The sequence below is a fragment of the Aulostomus chinensis genome, chromosome 17, assembly GCF_037954235.1.
Source record: "Aulostomus chinensis isolate RoL2024-O1b breed Wild chromosome 17, RoL_Achi_v1.0, whole genome shotgun sequence".
In the NCBI taxonomy this organism is placed as follows: Eukaryota; Metazoa; Chordata; class Actinopteri; order Syngnathiformes; family Aulostomidae; genus Aulostomus; species Aulostomus chinensis.
In genome coordinates this window covers 22,901,439-22,918,752 of record NC_141336.1, presented here as the reverse complement: position 1 = coordinate 22,918,752, position 17,314 = coordinate 22,901,439, and the positions used below count along the sequence as shown (strand labels likewise).

Sequence of the window (17,314 nt, the reverse complement as noted above, 5' to 3'; positions counted from 1 at the left end):
CTCAGCGTGTTATTGAGATATCAAGCATTCCAAGCACAAGTGTTGTCTCAGTCGTATTTCGTATACGAACGTGTTGAATATGTATTGAATTCTCAAGGGAGAAGAGCCGACATATAGAATCCGGTGCCTACTTTTTATGTATTGTAGCAATGTAGAAATTATGCACCGGTGAAACAAAAGAGAAAACATCTGAGAACAGGAGTGCAATAGCTCTGGGGACCCCTCAGAAACCAGATCTGCTCGGTACTAAAACTGTTACCAGTTTCCCCAGTTTTTATTCTAACTCTAGTGTGGAAAAGTCCCCCTTAAATTGTCTGGATTTTATGAAAGATTACAGCTTGCTTCTGCTGCCGTGAGATTACACTCATCAGGGATTGATCGCTTATCGGTTTAGCCAATTATTGGCTTTGATAATTGCAGTTTTTCATATTATCTGTGTCAGCATATTATATCAACCAGGACTTTTCCAAATGTATTGTATCAGAATTTTAAAAAAGAAACAAAAACAAACAAAGAAAAAAAAAAAAACCTTGTTCCCTGCAAAGTCCGTAAAATTTGATTTACCGATTTAATTTTTTTTCTTTCAGTTAGGCAAAATTCTGCTGGGAACTGAAGACACTTTAATGTTGATCTAAAGAAAAAAATTGATGTAATCTTTAAAAAAATGAGAAGCTCATATCTTTTTCATAAAAAAACTTTCCATTAAACCCATTCATTTAATGGCAGCTTTGTACTGGGGTTTGTGGTTCTGTAAATCTTAGAACAGGAATTTTGACATGTACTGCAACAGAATATCGGCCCCAGCTATCAAGTATCCGGACATATATTATCAATATCATGATACGGTGTACTTTACACTGATATTTTGATATAAAAAAATACATTAAACTTGATAAGCCCGTGTAGAACCTGGCACATTTTGATGAAAATTGTTGAAAATATGGACGATGCCCAAGACAATCCTGTAAAACAGACGGGCACAGACACGATTCGTCTCACATTTCTGCACATAAATTCTATGCCTTGCCAATTTGTATTAAGATTTATCGACATGTGTTTTATTTATTTATTGCATTGAGGGAATGTCATTTTGAAGATGAGGTGTCAGATACACAGTGAGAAAGAATGCATCTAAATCTACCGGCAGCGCTCTAATCTGAGCCGACTTGGAACTTTTAGTGAACTTCAGTTTTTCTCAAAATAGCAATTTCATGTTTAATTTTGAGCTGAGGCACATGATTTATTTACAAGCCACCCACCCCCCACCCCCCTCCCCATCCTGTGTGCAACTCTGAGGTAAAAGCCGTGACCCCAGGCTGTAGGGTGGCTAGTGTTTAACCCGTTCCGCCGTGGAATGGGACGCGCCCGCCATGTGAAAAGGAAATGGAGCAGGAAATTGGGTTAGTTTCGCTGTTTCCCTCTCTGGTGTCTCTGAGCAATCCCTCTACGCACACACAAACACCAAGACACACAATCGCACATACACTCCCTCGGCCCTAGCTAATAGTGGAGAGACCTGGGACTTTTTGTATGTGTTCGCAAGTGTGTGTTTGTACGAGTGTGGTGGGATTATAGTTGTGGTCTTCCTAAGCCACCAAACACACTCGATTTAATGTCATTCAGCCAGCCGGGTTGAGTGTGTGTTTGTGTTTGTGTGTGTGTGTGTGTGTGTGTGTGTGTGTGTGTGTGTGATGGGTGGGTTGATGAGGGAACAGGGGACCTATTACACACACTGTTAGGCACAAGCAGATAAAAATATAAAACTGGGAAAACACACTCACAAATACTGTGAATACAGAAGACGATATAAGTGTGTAAGAGGGAAGTTGCAAAAGTAGACGGGCAGGCGCGCGAACGCACACACAAACACACACGTAATCACACACACACACCCCCAAATTGACATAATGCAAACCCTTTGTCCCAGGGGACGCCCATGGCTCGGAGGTAGCCGTGTGATGGACTGGTATATAGAAAACGGACGGATGGATGGACATCCCTTAACTTGACCATCTCAACTAAATGTACAAGTCTTACCTTTAATGTAACCCAAACCTAATTTTAAGCCCAGACCCTAAAACCAAGTCTTAACTTTCAAACAGCCCTTTGAAGTAGTGAGTAATGGATGAAAACCCTCAGTTTCCAAAAACGTCCCAAGAACATGACAACAACAAAAAAAAAACCTGGTACAAACACACCCTCCTGGCTTAGTCTCAGCGATAAATCTTTCTACTGAGGGGATCGACTGGAACACAGACGGTCATAGTCACACACACACACACACATCTCTGTTTCTATGACAACTGCTGTGGGAAAGGACGTAGTGAAAGAAAAGAAAAATCGAAAGAGGAGAGCAATCATTTCATCGCTGATCAAAATTAAAGCCTGGCTTTAAAATGGGACTGGCAGAGAAAGAAAGATGGGAGAGAGGAAGAGACAGGTATGCGTGGAGGAAGGATGGGGGGGGGGGGGGGGGGTTTGTATGTATAAAAGTAGGGAATCAAACACCCCAAGCAGCACCGGGAGAAATCTCTTAATAAGCATGAAGCATTCCCAAAAGTTAAGGAGCGACTCAATCAAACAGTCAATCAGCGTAATAATGAACTATCCAAAAATATCCAGAAGGGTTGTTAGAGTCACATCAGTTCGGAGGATGAATGAGTGTGAAACTGCCTTGGAAGAGATGAAAGGGCAGCTTCGTAAGGGACTGAGAAGTGGTACCATTGACTAATTCTGCTGAATGACCACTTCTGCACTTTCAGAACTGGTATTACCACCCGTCCTGAGCCATCTGACCGCAAGTGGACACCTCTGTGTTCACACTTGGCTTTGAAATGCGATCAGCTGACCGGTGAGCCACACTGATCTCTGACCTGAGTGTGAGCAGTTCAGCTGGCGATGCTTTTCCCCGTATCAGTCAGAATCAAAGAGGAATCACAGCAACACAGACCGGATCTGGTCCTTGGAGTGGTCCTACAATCCCTCTGCAAAGGGTGTCCATCGTTACTGGCTGTGCTTGTTGAGTAATTCTCCAATGTATGTGTCTCTGCCACGCTCGGTCTGTCCGGTATGGGTGGTCTGGAAGCCTGAGCTCCCCTTTGGCGTAGCTGCAGGGGTCAGTGAGGTACGGAAGCCCTCCAACCAGGTGGCGGGGCTTTGATGCTCCCCTCCATACAGTACCGGAAGACACAGTGAGTAAGTACATGCCTTTACTTTCACAGAGCTTCCCTGAAGTGTTTCTGCTCTATTACTTTGGCCTCAGTAAAGGACGACGACACAGAACGGGAGATGGTGGCGCACAGAGAATGAGAAGTTCGCAGACAGGCAAATGTCAGCGATTCAAAATGAAGACCACTGATCACATTCGTAGAAAAATTCCTTTTTTTTAGGATTTGTTGGCTCAAAAGCTTAAAGAATGGCTAAATGTCATTTCAACTGGCTAAAACAGCTGATGAGAAACCTGCTTTTGTCAACAAACAGGGTTTAAAAAAATATATATATATGTGTGTGTGTTTTTTTTAAACGTCCTATTTTGGTAGTAAATTGGTCACATTATTATCTAAAACTGCATGTGCCACAAGAGAAAGTAAAGCTCGACAGTTACGGGGGGGGGGGGGGGGGGGGCGGGGGGGCGGGGTGAGAAAACAGTCAACTGTCAGTAAGAACAATAACCTTATCCAAAAAAAGATTTCATAATCTAAACTGTTCTCATTTCTACTCTATATTTCCAAGACCTGCATAAGGTCACAAATACCCATTATGAAAGTTACAGAGTAATGTCTAGTTCATGTCTAATAGATTGGGGGGGGGGGGGGCTGCGCGACTGGGAGGCACCTGAAAAGGTTATAGATGATTGATTTGACAGGAGCAGGGTTCAAAAGGTCACCCTCGAATCAACAGTGGCATATGGGATACCGCTACTTCAAAAACAGCTGACGTCTTTTGCATAATGGCCTATATTTGAATGTGAAATACGACAGTCCTAATAGGAAACACTTTTTGTATAATGGTGCTGTATTTGAATGTGTGAATAAAATATGATAGGAAAGGCTTTTGAATAATGGTTTATCTCGGGTACCCTACCATTACGGCCCGCTCCAACACTGTCAGATCTACTGAGGAGGTGGAATGGAAGGGGTGTTTTCGGTCAGGTGGCGTGCAGTGGGAACAGCGGCTTGTTTTCTCTTCCTGGATGAGGAATTTTGATTCTGTCTAAAACCAGGGGGACGTGTAGAGTGTCCATGCTTCACTGCAGCACTGTACTGCTGTTCAGTATGCACCCTGCAGTGCACGGTGTGGCTGCGGGCCTGACATCAATTACACAGGGTGCATGTGAGCGCGTGTGTGTGTGTGTGTGTGTGGTTATACGGCCATCTTTGTGAGAAACAATTTGAGTCTTAAACCATCTTAGATTGGACTTTTCGATAAAGCGAGGACATTTTGAGCAGGCATAATTTTCTGCGATGCGTTCAAAGGGCAGTTTCAGGATTAAGGCTAGGTTGTAGAGTTGAGGTTAGATTGGGTTTAGGTTCCATTGAGGGTTGGGATTAAGCACCTAGGTTTGATGGTGAGGGGCTCGTCCCGCTGAACGACATTTTCGTGAAACCCCGTACAATGCAAGTAAACTTTAGTCAACAGTCATGGATGCCCAAGTAATGTATCATCCCATTACTTTTCCTACCAGCATAGGGGATGCTGGTTCAAATCCCTTTGTTGCCTTGACTGGGATTGGTTAGGCCTCCCTACAGGTCTGGAGGTGTGAAGTAGGATCACTGGATTAGCGCCACCTATGGTCAGTCAGGGCACCTGTTGTGGGCGGGGGGCAGATTAGTCCCAGATTGTCCAACTCACAAAACACACACCAAAAAAAAAAAAAAAAAAAAAAAACCCCACAGAAAAAAGAATCTAAATTCAAAGTCAACCTGGGGTCTGTGGACATCAGACGAAAGATCAAGGAGGATTAATGAAAAAAACGAATGCACTGATGAAACACACCTTGGCTAAAGATTATAGTCCCTGGTCAGCCGGGATTGAGCTCTGACTAATACGAGAGCAAAGGTACGACGAAAAAGACGGTGGAAATGTGTGAGGATTTCCCATTAAACACTGATTTTTCTGTCCCCAATATCAGAGCTGAGAGTTCCATAATTTACATAATGCTGCATATTACATCAGTACAAACTAGAACAGGCTCCATATATGTTTTATAAGCAGTGTTATCTTTGTATTTTTTTTAAGCAGCGTGTGTGTCTGGGAGACAGGGTGCTGGAGATATCGTGCTCCTCTCCAGGGCGTTAGATAACTAACTAGAGGCGGCTGCTACTGCTGGGCTCTTCTCCCTGTCCTTATTTCTTAGCAGGGCAGCCGTGTTTGTGCTGGCAGAGTGGGTGACAAGCCCCGGGACAGTTGAGTGTGTGTATGCGTGTGTGTGTGTGTGTGTGTGTGTGTGTGTGTGTGTGTGTGTACTGTGTACTTTTGTCAGTGTATGTGTGGGTGTTAGGGGACACCTCAGAGGTCATCTGAGGAGGCAGTGGAGCGTGCCGTGAGGCTGCCATCACACAGCTGCCACAGCAACTGGATGCACACACCATCACTCATACACACACACACACACACACAGACACACACACACACACACACACACAAACTTCTGTACAGGAATGAGCATGCAGCACCACCAGAAAGGTACACAGAGGACGCAAGCACAGGTGAACGCACAGTCACTCACAGTTAATTCACACATGCAAGCTTTCCACGCGTAATCACTTCACAGCGGTGCATGGATGTGCATTCATGAATACACACACACACACACACACACTAGACCACAGCCATCCATCTAGAGGAGCCAATAGTGCACAAACAAGCCTACAAGAAGAACATCATTGAATACACAAACACACTATTGCACCAACACACACACACACCTTTGTTTACTGAAGAAAAAACCTTGAATTGGAGGTGAGAAAGGGATTTAGAGATTCATTCAATTTTATTACTTCTAAGCACAAATGACAAGAAACCGTAGAAACAGAAGTCTGGCAGTAAAACTTGCTACCTGTAACTTTAACTTTCACTTCCACTGCCGTTGTTTTATTTTGGTGGGTGTGAACCTGGTAATACATACAATATGTTTTTAGATATCAAGTAAATGGGTATTACGTCCTGTTAAACCTGCCTCTTTTGCCGCGGCAGTGAGGAGTTTCTCCAGGAGGTTGTAGTTCTCTGCTCCAGGGAACGAGATTCTGTTTGTGTATTTAAAATGGCTAAAATTCAACATGAAAAAAGGTCATCATTCCCAAAACAAAACTCCCTTCCACCGTGTCACAGGTTATATGTGCTTTTAGAAACAATAATTAGTTCACTCCTCACACAAATATTAATAAACTCCCCATCTTAAAATAAAGTCTTACCCGTATGATTCTCTGTGCTCTACTCAACTGTCCACCCCGACTCACTAATGGGCCATTTAGTAAAAAAAAAACTGTGCTCCAAAATCTTTCCCAATACTTTATTTCAAAATGGATGATTACATCCGTTTTTAGCTGTCAGAGGGTGCTTCTCCCTCTACTGGCTGCATCTGTCCCTAAATAATAATGGTGTGTTTTCTAATATCAAAGATGAGACCGTGGTCTCTGCTAACAAGGCTTGCGCTGCCGCCCCCTCCTTCCCTTTGTGCCGATGGCCAAATCAGCACTGTTGCATCTTTAAAAATACACAGCAGGAGAACAGCCAAAACGAAGCGTGCAGGAACTCTTTAATTTGTTATGGGGCTGACGGGGAGTGATATCAATGATTCATCCATCTTATCTGGGCCTACGATACACATCTTGTAAATATATTCTCGCTCTCCCCGTCTATCTCTCCTTCACCCGCCACCCCTCTCAATCTCCTCAGCACTTTGCTGTTATCACAGTGATCGATAGCGAGGTGATTATTATTCCTAGCAGAGCCCACACATACACATGTGCTGACCTCTCTCATCATCACGTTGCTCACAAACACAGGGAAGAAAAACACAGTGCACGCGCGCGCGCGCACACACACACACACACACAGCTAGAGGTTGCATGATGCTTAACTGATAACCCGCAGTTACAAGGTTAATGTGTGGTGGTACACATGCTCCATGTCAAGCAGCAGCATTAGTGTTCTGCTGCCTCGCACTTTATCATGTTCCGAGGAGATGCGCACACTCCATTAGATTCATGAGCGAGCGCAGGACTGCAAACAAATGTGTCATAACCTCACCGAGATTCCCACAACCACTCCGTCTACCTGCTGACGTACTTCTCATGTTTATGCCAAGCACAGTATGAACATTTCTTATATTTCTCATGGACACAATCTCAAAATTTTGGAGTGAAGTAGAAGTCTTCACACTTCCACACAAACCGGAAGCTCAGAGACTAATAAGGGTTTGGTACCAGGTGCTAGCGTCGTCCTTTGGGTCGGGTGGGTTCCTGTTTTAATACTGTGGGTCTCAGGGCTGTTTATCTCCATGTGTAGTAAACGAGACATGCAGTGTACTGGATCGTGACTTGTAGCAGAAGCAACTAATCACACTTAGTGATGTCATCTCAATGCACCAGTGTTCGTACTAGCAGGGCTCGGAGTCATGTGATAATAGCAGACCGAAGCGTGTCGTGTTGTAATTGAACATGGCAAAAAGTCGATTATGCTACATTCTACAAGATGCAAAGCTGTTTCTCAATGAGTCACGCAAACGAGGTAAATGATCATTTTTGGGATGAACGTCATCTGCGACAAGTGGAGTTGGGTGGAAAGAAGGAGGGATAAGCTCTCTGCTCCGTCTCTGTTCTCGCCCCTCGTGCCTCTGGGTTCCTCGGTTTTCTTACAACTACCAGCCCGGCTCCATCTGGCCATTCCTCCAGAATCCAGCATGAATCTTTGGAAACATGAACTGCATTTAGGTGCACACACTTGCTGATTCACCTGTGTGCAGTTGTACTAATCAGTACTTGTAGTTGTTAGGCAGGACTTCTTGAGATTTGATAATAAATGACTGTATTAAAAACATGTTGATAACAGCATTCTCAGGAAAAAACACTCGGTCCCCAAGGATCTCAGGATAGGTCCTGCACTGCCGTTAAACATCTTTTGTTGACACCAGTGACAATACGAGCCACAGATTCCTCAGACTGAGAAATAAATCAGTTACTCAGCTATTGCCTTTTTTTTCTTCTTTTTTTTTTCTTTTTTTTGCGTTCGGTGTTTTCATGACATATCAGTGAATAAGAGATGTGAAAACACAAATGGGGTCGATTAGAGCTGTACTTCTGCAGCATTTCTGAAAAATGCGAGTTGGATATTCCACAAGGCCATGATGAAGTTTCTATAAAATTTAGAAATGTAGTTCGACCTTAGAGCACATTCCCTAAATTACTAGAAAATATGTTTTTGGATTTTTATTTCATGTCATTTTGGCTGCCCTCGTTCTATTCAGTAATTCAGTTCAGATCAAAAATATATTTAGCTGCACTGGACTCCAACTTCTTCAAGTCCCTACTGTATCCTGCACATCAATATGTACCATCACTTTCCATGTGCTAGATCATGCATGCATTATTTCCTGCAAAATTTAAAGGAATGCTAACAAATGAAAGCTGAACACATACATGAAGGAGATTTGCGGTGAATAGATGTAAAAGGTAGAGAAGTATGTGCAGGGCTGACGTGGATTAGAAGGTAAATTGTGGCAAAAACTGGCCTGTAATGTTTTCACTCAGCATGATGAGTCACATTAAACCCACATCTGTGTGTACTTCCCTGCAATACCTTGTAATGATATGTAAACATGATGAATAGCTAAGCTGCCAGAGTTTAACTTACATGACTCACATAAAGATTTAAACACAAGCTGCTGGAAAGCATCCGAAAGGTTTTAGGTCAGGTGTGTGTGTGTGTGTGTGTGTGTGTGTGTGTGTGTGTGTGTGTGTGTGTGTGTGTGTGTGTGTGTGTGTGTGTGTGTGTGTGTATAAATGTTCCACTTAAATACTGAGTGGCAAAGCTTAAATTTAACACACCTTATAGTTCAATCCTCAATGTGACCAAAAAGGGGCATTCAAACATTTGTACTTATTATAATTACTTCTTATAATTAGTATTGTTGAGCCCGTTTGTGTGTATCAGCTGGGGCATCTGTTCTCTCTCTCTTTTTTTTTTGTTTGAAATTTTGATCATAACATCTTTCCCTTTATAATGGGCCACTTTAAACAGATGTCTGGAGTAGCGGGGGGAAAAAAATGAAGGTTTTGGAAAAAGAAAAAGAAATGGATGAAGGATGTAATGGAGTACTGTGTCTCCCAGGAGGAGAAGCTCGCCTCATGGTGCGAAGGTCCCAGCCTCTGATGGCGGTGTCGTTGGCGGTGGCGAGCTGGCTGCAGTTATGATGGGGGCTCCACTTTCCCGAAGTGAACCTGAGCTGGCCTTTGCCCTCCAGGGTGGCAGTGCTGGAGACCTGCAGATGACAGCAACCCAAATCGTTAACATCTCTGAGCAGGGACTTCAATCAAGTATGTCGGTCTGTTGCAGGATGACTACCAGGCCTAATCTTACTGAGCATGCATAGGTGAAGAAAGGACTTAGATTTTGGTGCAGAACCGAGTCCCTCAGGGGATACACACATTATAATTAGAGGTTTTTGGGAGCAGGTGTTCAGAGGTTAGAGTAGATGACATTATATCCAGAGTGGGTGTTAAATTGCTCTTACTCACAGCCCAGATTTTGCACCCTACACATTTTTTTTTTTTTTTTTGCCAGAACGTAGGCAAAATTCAGATTCGGAAAGAAACTTTTTATTTTCTGTCATGACAGAAAATGATCTCAATGGCTCAAAGTGCACAACTTCAACAAAAAAAAAACCATACTGTTGATGTTCCTGATCTCAGCACAAATGATGAACCTGAACAGAATAAAATGAAGCATGATGCTGGGTTACTGTGCAGGGTGGCAGAGTGCATGCAGTAAATTCCACTACCTCCTCCCACCTGTTCTCAACCGTACCTTAGAACCGGTGATAGATGGACACTGAAATGTGGACATGGTTGCGTGATACTCATTGGTACCTGGTTTTGACACGGTGGAAATACACAAAGCAGTACTTTGGTGTAGCACGAGTTCATCTACACGCCAGCGGCCTGCGCCCTGGCTGCTCTGAACGTTGTATTGGAGCCACTAGATCAAACAGCCGCTCATGCTGGGATGTCATGTGCATACTCACCATTAAAAGTGCTATTAGCACCCACAACCAACGAAACACAGACGTTACAGACAGCCGATCGTGACTAAAAAGCTTCACATCAATGAATTGATATGAATGTGCAACTGGCGATGAGTGGCTTGCAACCCATGAGTACAAAGACGAGCTCCACCCAGGCTTCTCTCATCAGTGGTTTAATATCAGCAGCACATCAGGTTTACTGCCGATTCCATCTCATTATAAAAGCACAATGGCCAGCGGTGTTATTAATATTTTCTCCAACTGTGGACCTGCAGCTTTCAGTGCAAAGTTAATTTACATGTCCCCCCCCCCCCCCCCGGAAATATGGATTTGTATATTTGTTCTCATTTCAATGCCCAGCAGCACGTGAGTGTTACTGACAGCCCAGTGAGGTCATGCCTGCACCTGCCTCCTCTACAGCCTCCGTCAGCAGACCCCGCTGACCCTGCCTCTCCTTGTTCCTACAGCAGGAATCTATAGATCGCTCAGCGGCAGCGACGGATCAAATGGTGAGTCAGTGAGGGATGACGGATAGCCAGTATTGAAAGCTGACTGCAACAGGCCTGTTTAGCCTTTGTGAAACTCATTTAAATGTACTGTGTTGCCTCTGGGATGTCAAGACAAAGAAACATTTAACTGATGCACGAAGTGTCGCACGAACACTTAAAGCTTTTCAAACAAGATGACATGCTTGTCATTGGATATTTATCAAACTGCTACGTAGTCAAAAGACTTCAAGTACTTTGAATATGAAGTTTAGTTCTTCATTGGGCCATTAAAAAAAAAAAAAACTGAATCCAATTAATTCTACAGGTTTGGATTGGAAATGATTCTATACCCTCTCCTAAACTATGATGCATCGAACAAAACAACATGACACTGCTCCATTTTCTTTTCTCTCCGACTGTCTGCGGAATTTTATCCTCATCCTTCTCCTTCTCCCACCTCTCTCTCTCTTTCTCACTCTCCCCCTCTGGGAGCAGAGATCATTGATCGCCCCGTCACCACACAGCTCCCTGGTACACTCTCATTATTTCAGCTAGAGGAGACAGAGGGAGTGAGAGAGAGAAAGTGAGACGGGGGGAGAGAGGGAGGCTGACAGAGCAAGAGGGCGGAAGACTGAGGAAGAAAAACAGGGGAGGTAAGAGGAGTAGCAAAGAGGGTAGAAGAAGAGAAGAAAGGAAAGGAGAAGAGTGGCAGAGGAGACAAGGGCAGATAAAAATTAGACATGAGGAGAGAGAGACACTAATTTATGAGATTTGCTTTGCGTTCTAGCTGGGGAGCGGCAATCACGAGCCACAGACGTATTTCAACTTATTACATTAAAGACACAAAAGGAAGGCAGCAAGAACATCTTGGAAGGGTTAGTTCAGTTACTTTGATGTGGGGAGACACTGAAGCCACGTCAAATTGTTTCCACTTTAGCAGAAAATGTGTGAATGAATGTGCAGAGAGGAAGAAATAAACTTCAGTGTGAGCAGCAACGCAAACACGCAGCTGCTCAGGATGAATAACAGACAGCAGACAGGGGCCGCGTGGCTCAGAGGAGGCGTGGCCGTCCCTCAACCGAAGGGTCACTGGTTCGATCCTCACTTCCCCCGGTGACCATGTTCACGTATCCTTGAGCAAGATACCGAGCCCCTAATTGCTCCTGATGGCCCTGCAATGGACTGGTGACCCGTCCAGGGTGAGCCCCGCCTCTTTCCCTATGTCAGCTGGGACAGGCTCCACCCGCCCGTGACCATTAACAGATAAACGGTATAGAAAATGGATGACACAAGACATTGGTTCATTTGGTTTTCTGGCTGAACACACCTTTAGAGTTGGCTTTCATACCAGGCTTGAGTCCTTTTGTTGAGCCCACTTAGAGGCACAAGAAAAATGACGGGGTAGGAATAAAGAGCCTCTTCAATTTACCTTCAAGAGTCACATGCCCCTTAGTTCCCATTATGACCAGAGCAAAGGTAGAAATCAGACGATGCCACAAAAAAGCCTGTGCAGATTTTTAATCACGCTGTTGTCTTCCAGTTTCTAACCGCAAAGTTCTCATTTCCAACCACCAGTCACGGTAGTTATCCAACAGTCCGACCTCAATAATAGCAGCTTTGACACAAATCACTAACAACAGTGCTAATTTGAACGTAAAACATCTTTCATCTGTCGAAAGAAGAAAACTAAATTCAGGTACAGTGTGATACACACTGATGAGCTGCAACATTAAAATCACTGGCAACTGAAAGGAATAATATCGTCTCTTTAAAATGGCAGCTGTCGAGTTGACGTTTACGTAAAATGGACCACGACAGGATCTGAGTGACAGATTCTGAAGGCTAGATGACCCGGGTCAGAACCAATGTTTTGGCTGATTGGTGAATAATATTGATGGAAATGATTTTGTGCAGGTTTAGTGAAAAGTGGGCAACTTTGGTTTCACCATAACCTCCAGCTTTGACTGAGGTCTGCATGTTGTAGTTTTTGATTTGACCCGTAGAACTCATTCCACATCACCTCGCCAGCATCACCAACTCATCACCCAACAGGGTCAGGTGTAGTTTTATAAGATGGGAGGAGCTAGCTTGTTTCCCATGACCAGATTTGATGATAAATACATGTGTATGAGTATGTATGTAGTGTACCAAGAAAAAGCAAGGGCCAGAATTCACACGCAAAGAAATACATGCAAAAATGTGTCATTTTCTTCATGTTTACTGTGTTCCAACACTTTCACTTGAACCGAATCTCTCACATAACAGCATGATCGGTGGGAAGACTGAGGCCAAACATGTCTGGTCTACAGATGTATGCAGGTGGTGTAGAATCCAACTTCGTGCATCTCAGCCTCCCAGCTTCATTAGAGCAAGAACCAAATTAGGAGCCCCAAGAAGGCGGCACACACAACACCAAGGTACGTCTTCATTTAGGACACAAGCGTCACTAATGCAAAGCTATCCGTCAAATCGCCATACATTTGTGCTTCCTCTTGACTCCGAAAGAGTGTGTACAGCTAGGTGTGTGTGTGTGTGTGTGTGTGTGTGTGTGTATGTGAGTGTGAGTGTGAGAGAGCAGATGTTTTGGACAAGGTGTGTGGGTGTGCTGTGAGGCAGCTGAGATGCTCTCACTCAATCCCACCAGCGCTTCTAATTGATGAGCCATGCAGATGCAAACACACAAACACACACACACACACAGACACAAATCTTCCTTCAAACAATGCACATTGGCAAGCTTTTGCTCATGATCCTCTCTTATATATGCATACACACACTCATGCAAACACCCACACCCCAAATGCACGCAATAAACTAGGCCAAGGCCTTAAGAGACAGACAGACAGACAGAGAGACACACACATGGAGAGAGACAGAGCGAAAGAGCTGGACAAGGCTTGAGATGAACACATCACCCTCTGACAGAGAGAGACAGAGAGAGAGGGGACGAGAGAGAGGAAAGTGGGATGAAAGAAGGGAGGAGGGAGTGAGGGAAGGAGATTAGCATTCTCATCAGCACGGGAGGAATTTGTCTTCACTGCCAAGCTTTTTCTCCTCTTTTTCACTGCCTTCCTCCTCATCCAGCCAACTCTCATCCCACATCTGTACATCCCTCTTTCTCCCTGCTACAACCTCCATCTCTCTAATCAGACAAGCCCTTCATTGCTCCCTCCATCTTCCCTTTCTCATTATACGACTCCCCCCTATTACTTCCCATCTTTTCTCCTCTCCCTCGATACAGGATTTAATAGCTGCGCTGTCCAGTGTTGGTGTCAGAAGATAGGATTAACACCCCGCATGCCTCTGTGGTCCTACTTGACCTCACACGGGGTCACAGTACAGGACACACACACACACACACACACACACACACACTGAACTGATCACAAAGCAATTTAAATTCAAGTCTGACCATAATAGGCACTAAAGAAAATTAGAGATTAAGGATGTATAAATTCTCTCATTGACATTAATATTATAATGTTGGTAAAGTCTAGATGCAAAATATCTTCTTCTTTTTTTCAGTTCCTTAATATCGCCACTTTACCAGAAACGTGCAGTTTTCTTTTTCAGAAACTGTAATGACAGGGACTCCCCAACAGGTGGAGCCACTTGATCTGGCAGACATGCTCAACATCGCTGTGTCTACTTGATCACGAGGAGGGAGATATCCTGAAATGTGGGTGTCCCACCAGTTGCTGCTCATCTTTTAATCCAAACCATCAACACAAAGTTTCCCCGACGGTAATTTCACAGTGATTAGATTTGATAATGAAGCAGAAGGAAGGGATTACAACTTCTAACGTTACCATGGTTATGTTTTTAAGGGGTGCTTCTCTCCTTTTTATGTAATTTTACTCAATGCAATCTGAATTATTTTTAGTAGTCTAACCTATTTCAAACTTAACCACCACTGCCAGAGAAAATAAGACACGAGTTAGTAGAGTTTGTCTGGTTTCTTGTCTACCTACAATCTGGATTGTATCCAAATCATTCATCTGCTGGGTGGGAATCAACGTTCCCTTCCAAGTAGGAGTCAATAAGCAGAATAGATATCGAGAAATTCTGAAGGGTACCCAGCAATAGCCGTGATGCTACGAAGAGTGCGGGTGTAATTGTTCGTTGAAGCTGTTTTTCATTACGCTGGCGTGCAGCAGGTCTAGTAGAGCCAGGGAAGGCTAACCGCATCGCACCGTCCTCACTGGTTATGATGAGGTGCCTGGCAGTGTTGCACCAAACTGAGCAAGACGTAGTGTTATTGTTTATTTGCACACCAGACTACTGTTTATTTTTTTGGACGTTTTTAAAGTATCTATATCGATTTTTGTTTTAATCGGGGAATCCACGCTACTGTAGAACGCCGGGGGAAAAGCCTGAAAACCAAATGGAGCGAGAGGCAAAACTTGACTCTCAGAGTTTCTTCTCTCCAACCAAAATACCAACGTCAACATGAACTTGACAGCGCGGAAGAGTAACGTGCGAGGACATTCGCCGAATCTATCAATAGGTCTGAATTATGGAGAATGTGCATCGTTCTCAGGGAATCAAATATGCATAGAACAGTACAACGTGAGCCTGAAGGATATAACAATTCTTTAATGCACAAGCGTGGAACAAATATTACAGCAGCAGTTACAAAACTTCATAACCTACTCCATTTATTTGGCAACAAAACTCGGAACTGTCAATGCACAACACAGATGGAACTGGAACTGCCCTCAGAGAGTTCAGGCCTCTGCCAAGACCTATGAAGAAATGTTGCTTTTGCCACGTCGAACACAATGTAGTAAGCTCTCTGTTGGCCTGTTACACACTAACACGTCTCATAAAAATTGGCCTGGAAGTTTTTACATAATCCTGCTGAGGGACAAACAAATGGCCGAGTACACAACGTCCATGGTGGAGCCATAGGGTTGATCCTACAGAACAGCCGAGTAGAGACTGAGGGTAGGAATCGCTCCGATTCAGAGGGCCACTGTTCAATTCTAGGACTATCAGTGTATCTAAATGCATAAAAAAGGTTTGAAATATCTGATCTTTCTTGGTCAATTTTTAAAACATCATGTATTGATAATCAATATAATGCCGATCAGCGCCGGTAGACACCCGTGTCCTCTACAGAGTCGTCTGACCCGGAGGACAACGCCAAGTCAAGCTGTTCCCACCCCCACCCCCCCCCCCCCATTAACTTTTTTTTTTTTTTTTTTGGCCAGTTGGAATTGGGTTTAATAAAAAAAAAAAAAATTACTAACAGTGATCAGTCAATGATCAATTAATATCCCTAGAAGACACAGATGGCTAGACCGAGAGACGGAGAGAGGGGCTGAGTGAGTGTGTGCGTGTGTTTTTCTTAACTGGCTGATGATTTCACAAACCTCCAGATTGCTGAGATTAAAATCAACACACATACAGTGTCCATACACACACACACACACACACACACACATCCACCCATCCACCCACCCACCCACCCACTCCCACACACGCTCATCTTTTAGGTGTGTGACCTGACTGCCCTTTATGTGAATCCCTGAACGAGCACATGAATTACTAATGACTCATCTATATTCTTCATCACTCACTGCTTCTAATGGAACAACACACTCACACACACTCACTGAAAGCTCAGGCCGACACACTCGTACTCCAATACCTCCACCTCACAGACACGTACACCATTATCCTGAGTCTTTAAATACGTAATGGGCATTTTAATTGCAAAGCCGGTGGGTTGGAGACGGGGAATTTACAGTGAAGAGCCTCTTCACCTTACATTAAGAAGGACACAACTACAAGTGAACTGACCAAAGTACTTCCACACACCAGTTACATGGCGAGACATTCATTTGGAGACTGTTATAAGACATCGTGGTGGGTTTCCCCTTCATACAAGCCAGAGCTGTGCATCTGTGTGTTCAGGGCCATTACATCCAGAAATATTCTTCCCAGTTTGGTGTGCGAACCTCACCTAAAACAGGACGGAGGACTCAGAACCCCGAGTGAAAGAGGGTCCTTATCACAAACACACAATTGCTCTCGGAGGAGTTTATTTTACAATAAAGTGTGACACTTCACTTGCACCAGCAATGTGACAGGAACCATAACTTTGCTTCTTAAATCCCTGCCAAAATTCTGGAGATGTAACGGGATTTGTTTTTCTGTGGTCACCGCAGCAGCACATTAGCAGCCGCCGTGGGAGCAGCAGCGCGTTCAGGTGCAGCAACAGGTCTGCTCGTGGACTGGGGAGACGGCAGGTTTACCACCACTGACGCTACATTAGCGAGTGTGAGAGTGAGCGTTTCTGTAGTTTGAGTTTGCACCCTACGAGGACCAGTCAGGACCACCTAAACTGAGACCAAGGAATGTGCCAAGAACAAGACGGGGACCAAGACTTTGACCAAGACCAAGGCAGGACGAGACCGAGTCAAGACCAGAGCCAGGAGACGGTCCCTGGAAGGGTCCAGTCACTGTGTTTACAGATGGTCGAGTGAATTTTTTTTCAAAGTCTGTTTCCAGAAGAAATCTTTATGGTTTGTGTAGCCAAATTTAATTAGGGAGCAATTAGCAGACATCGTCCTCCCAG

At 44.1% G+C, this 17,314-nt stretch overlaps 1 protein-coding gene and 1 long non-coding RNA gene across 4 annotated transcripts in view; one reads left to right on the top strand and one right to left on the bottom strand.

Annotated features, from left to right (window-relative positions):
• The window catches only part of eipr1 (EARP complex and GARP complex interacting protein 1), a 46,651-nt gene that overhangs the window by 10,217 nt on the left and 19,120 nt on the right, over window positions 1–17,314 (bottom strand). The window contains exon 6 of the mRNA XM_086182091.1: window positions 9,345–9,481. Within this exon, the coding sequence (XP_086038217.1) occupies window positions 9,345–9,481 (137 nt within the window). The remainder of the gene's footprint in view (window positions 1–9,344; window positions 9,482–17,314) is intronic.
• Window positions 1–17,314, top strand: part of LOC147246828 (uncharacterized) — a 41,562-nt gene that overhangs the window by 7,383 nt on the left and 16,865 nt on the right. The window contains exons 2-4 of one of the 3 annotated variants that reach the window (XR_015109705.1): window positions 9,331–9,536; window positions 10,711–10,752; window positions 13,041–13,148. This is a non-coding gene — a long non-coding RNA (uncharacterized LOC147246828). Of the gene's footprint in view, window positions 1–9,330; window positions 9,537–10,606; window positions 10,753–12,996; window positions 13,149–17,314 lie in introns of all 3 variants that reach the window. The other 2 variants (XR_015109706.1, XR_015109707.1) reach the window with 2 other exon arrangements.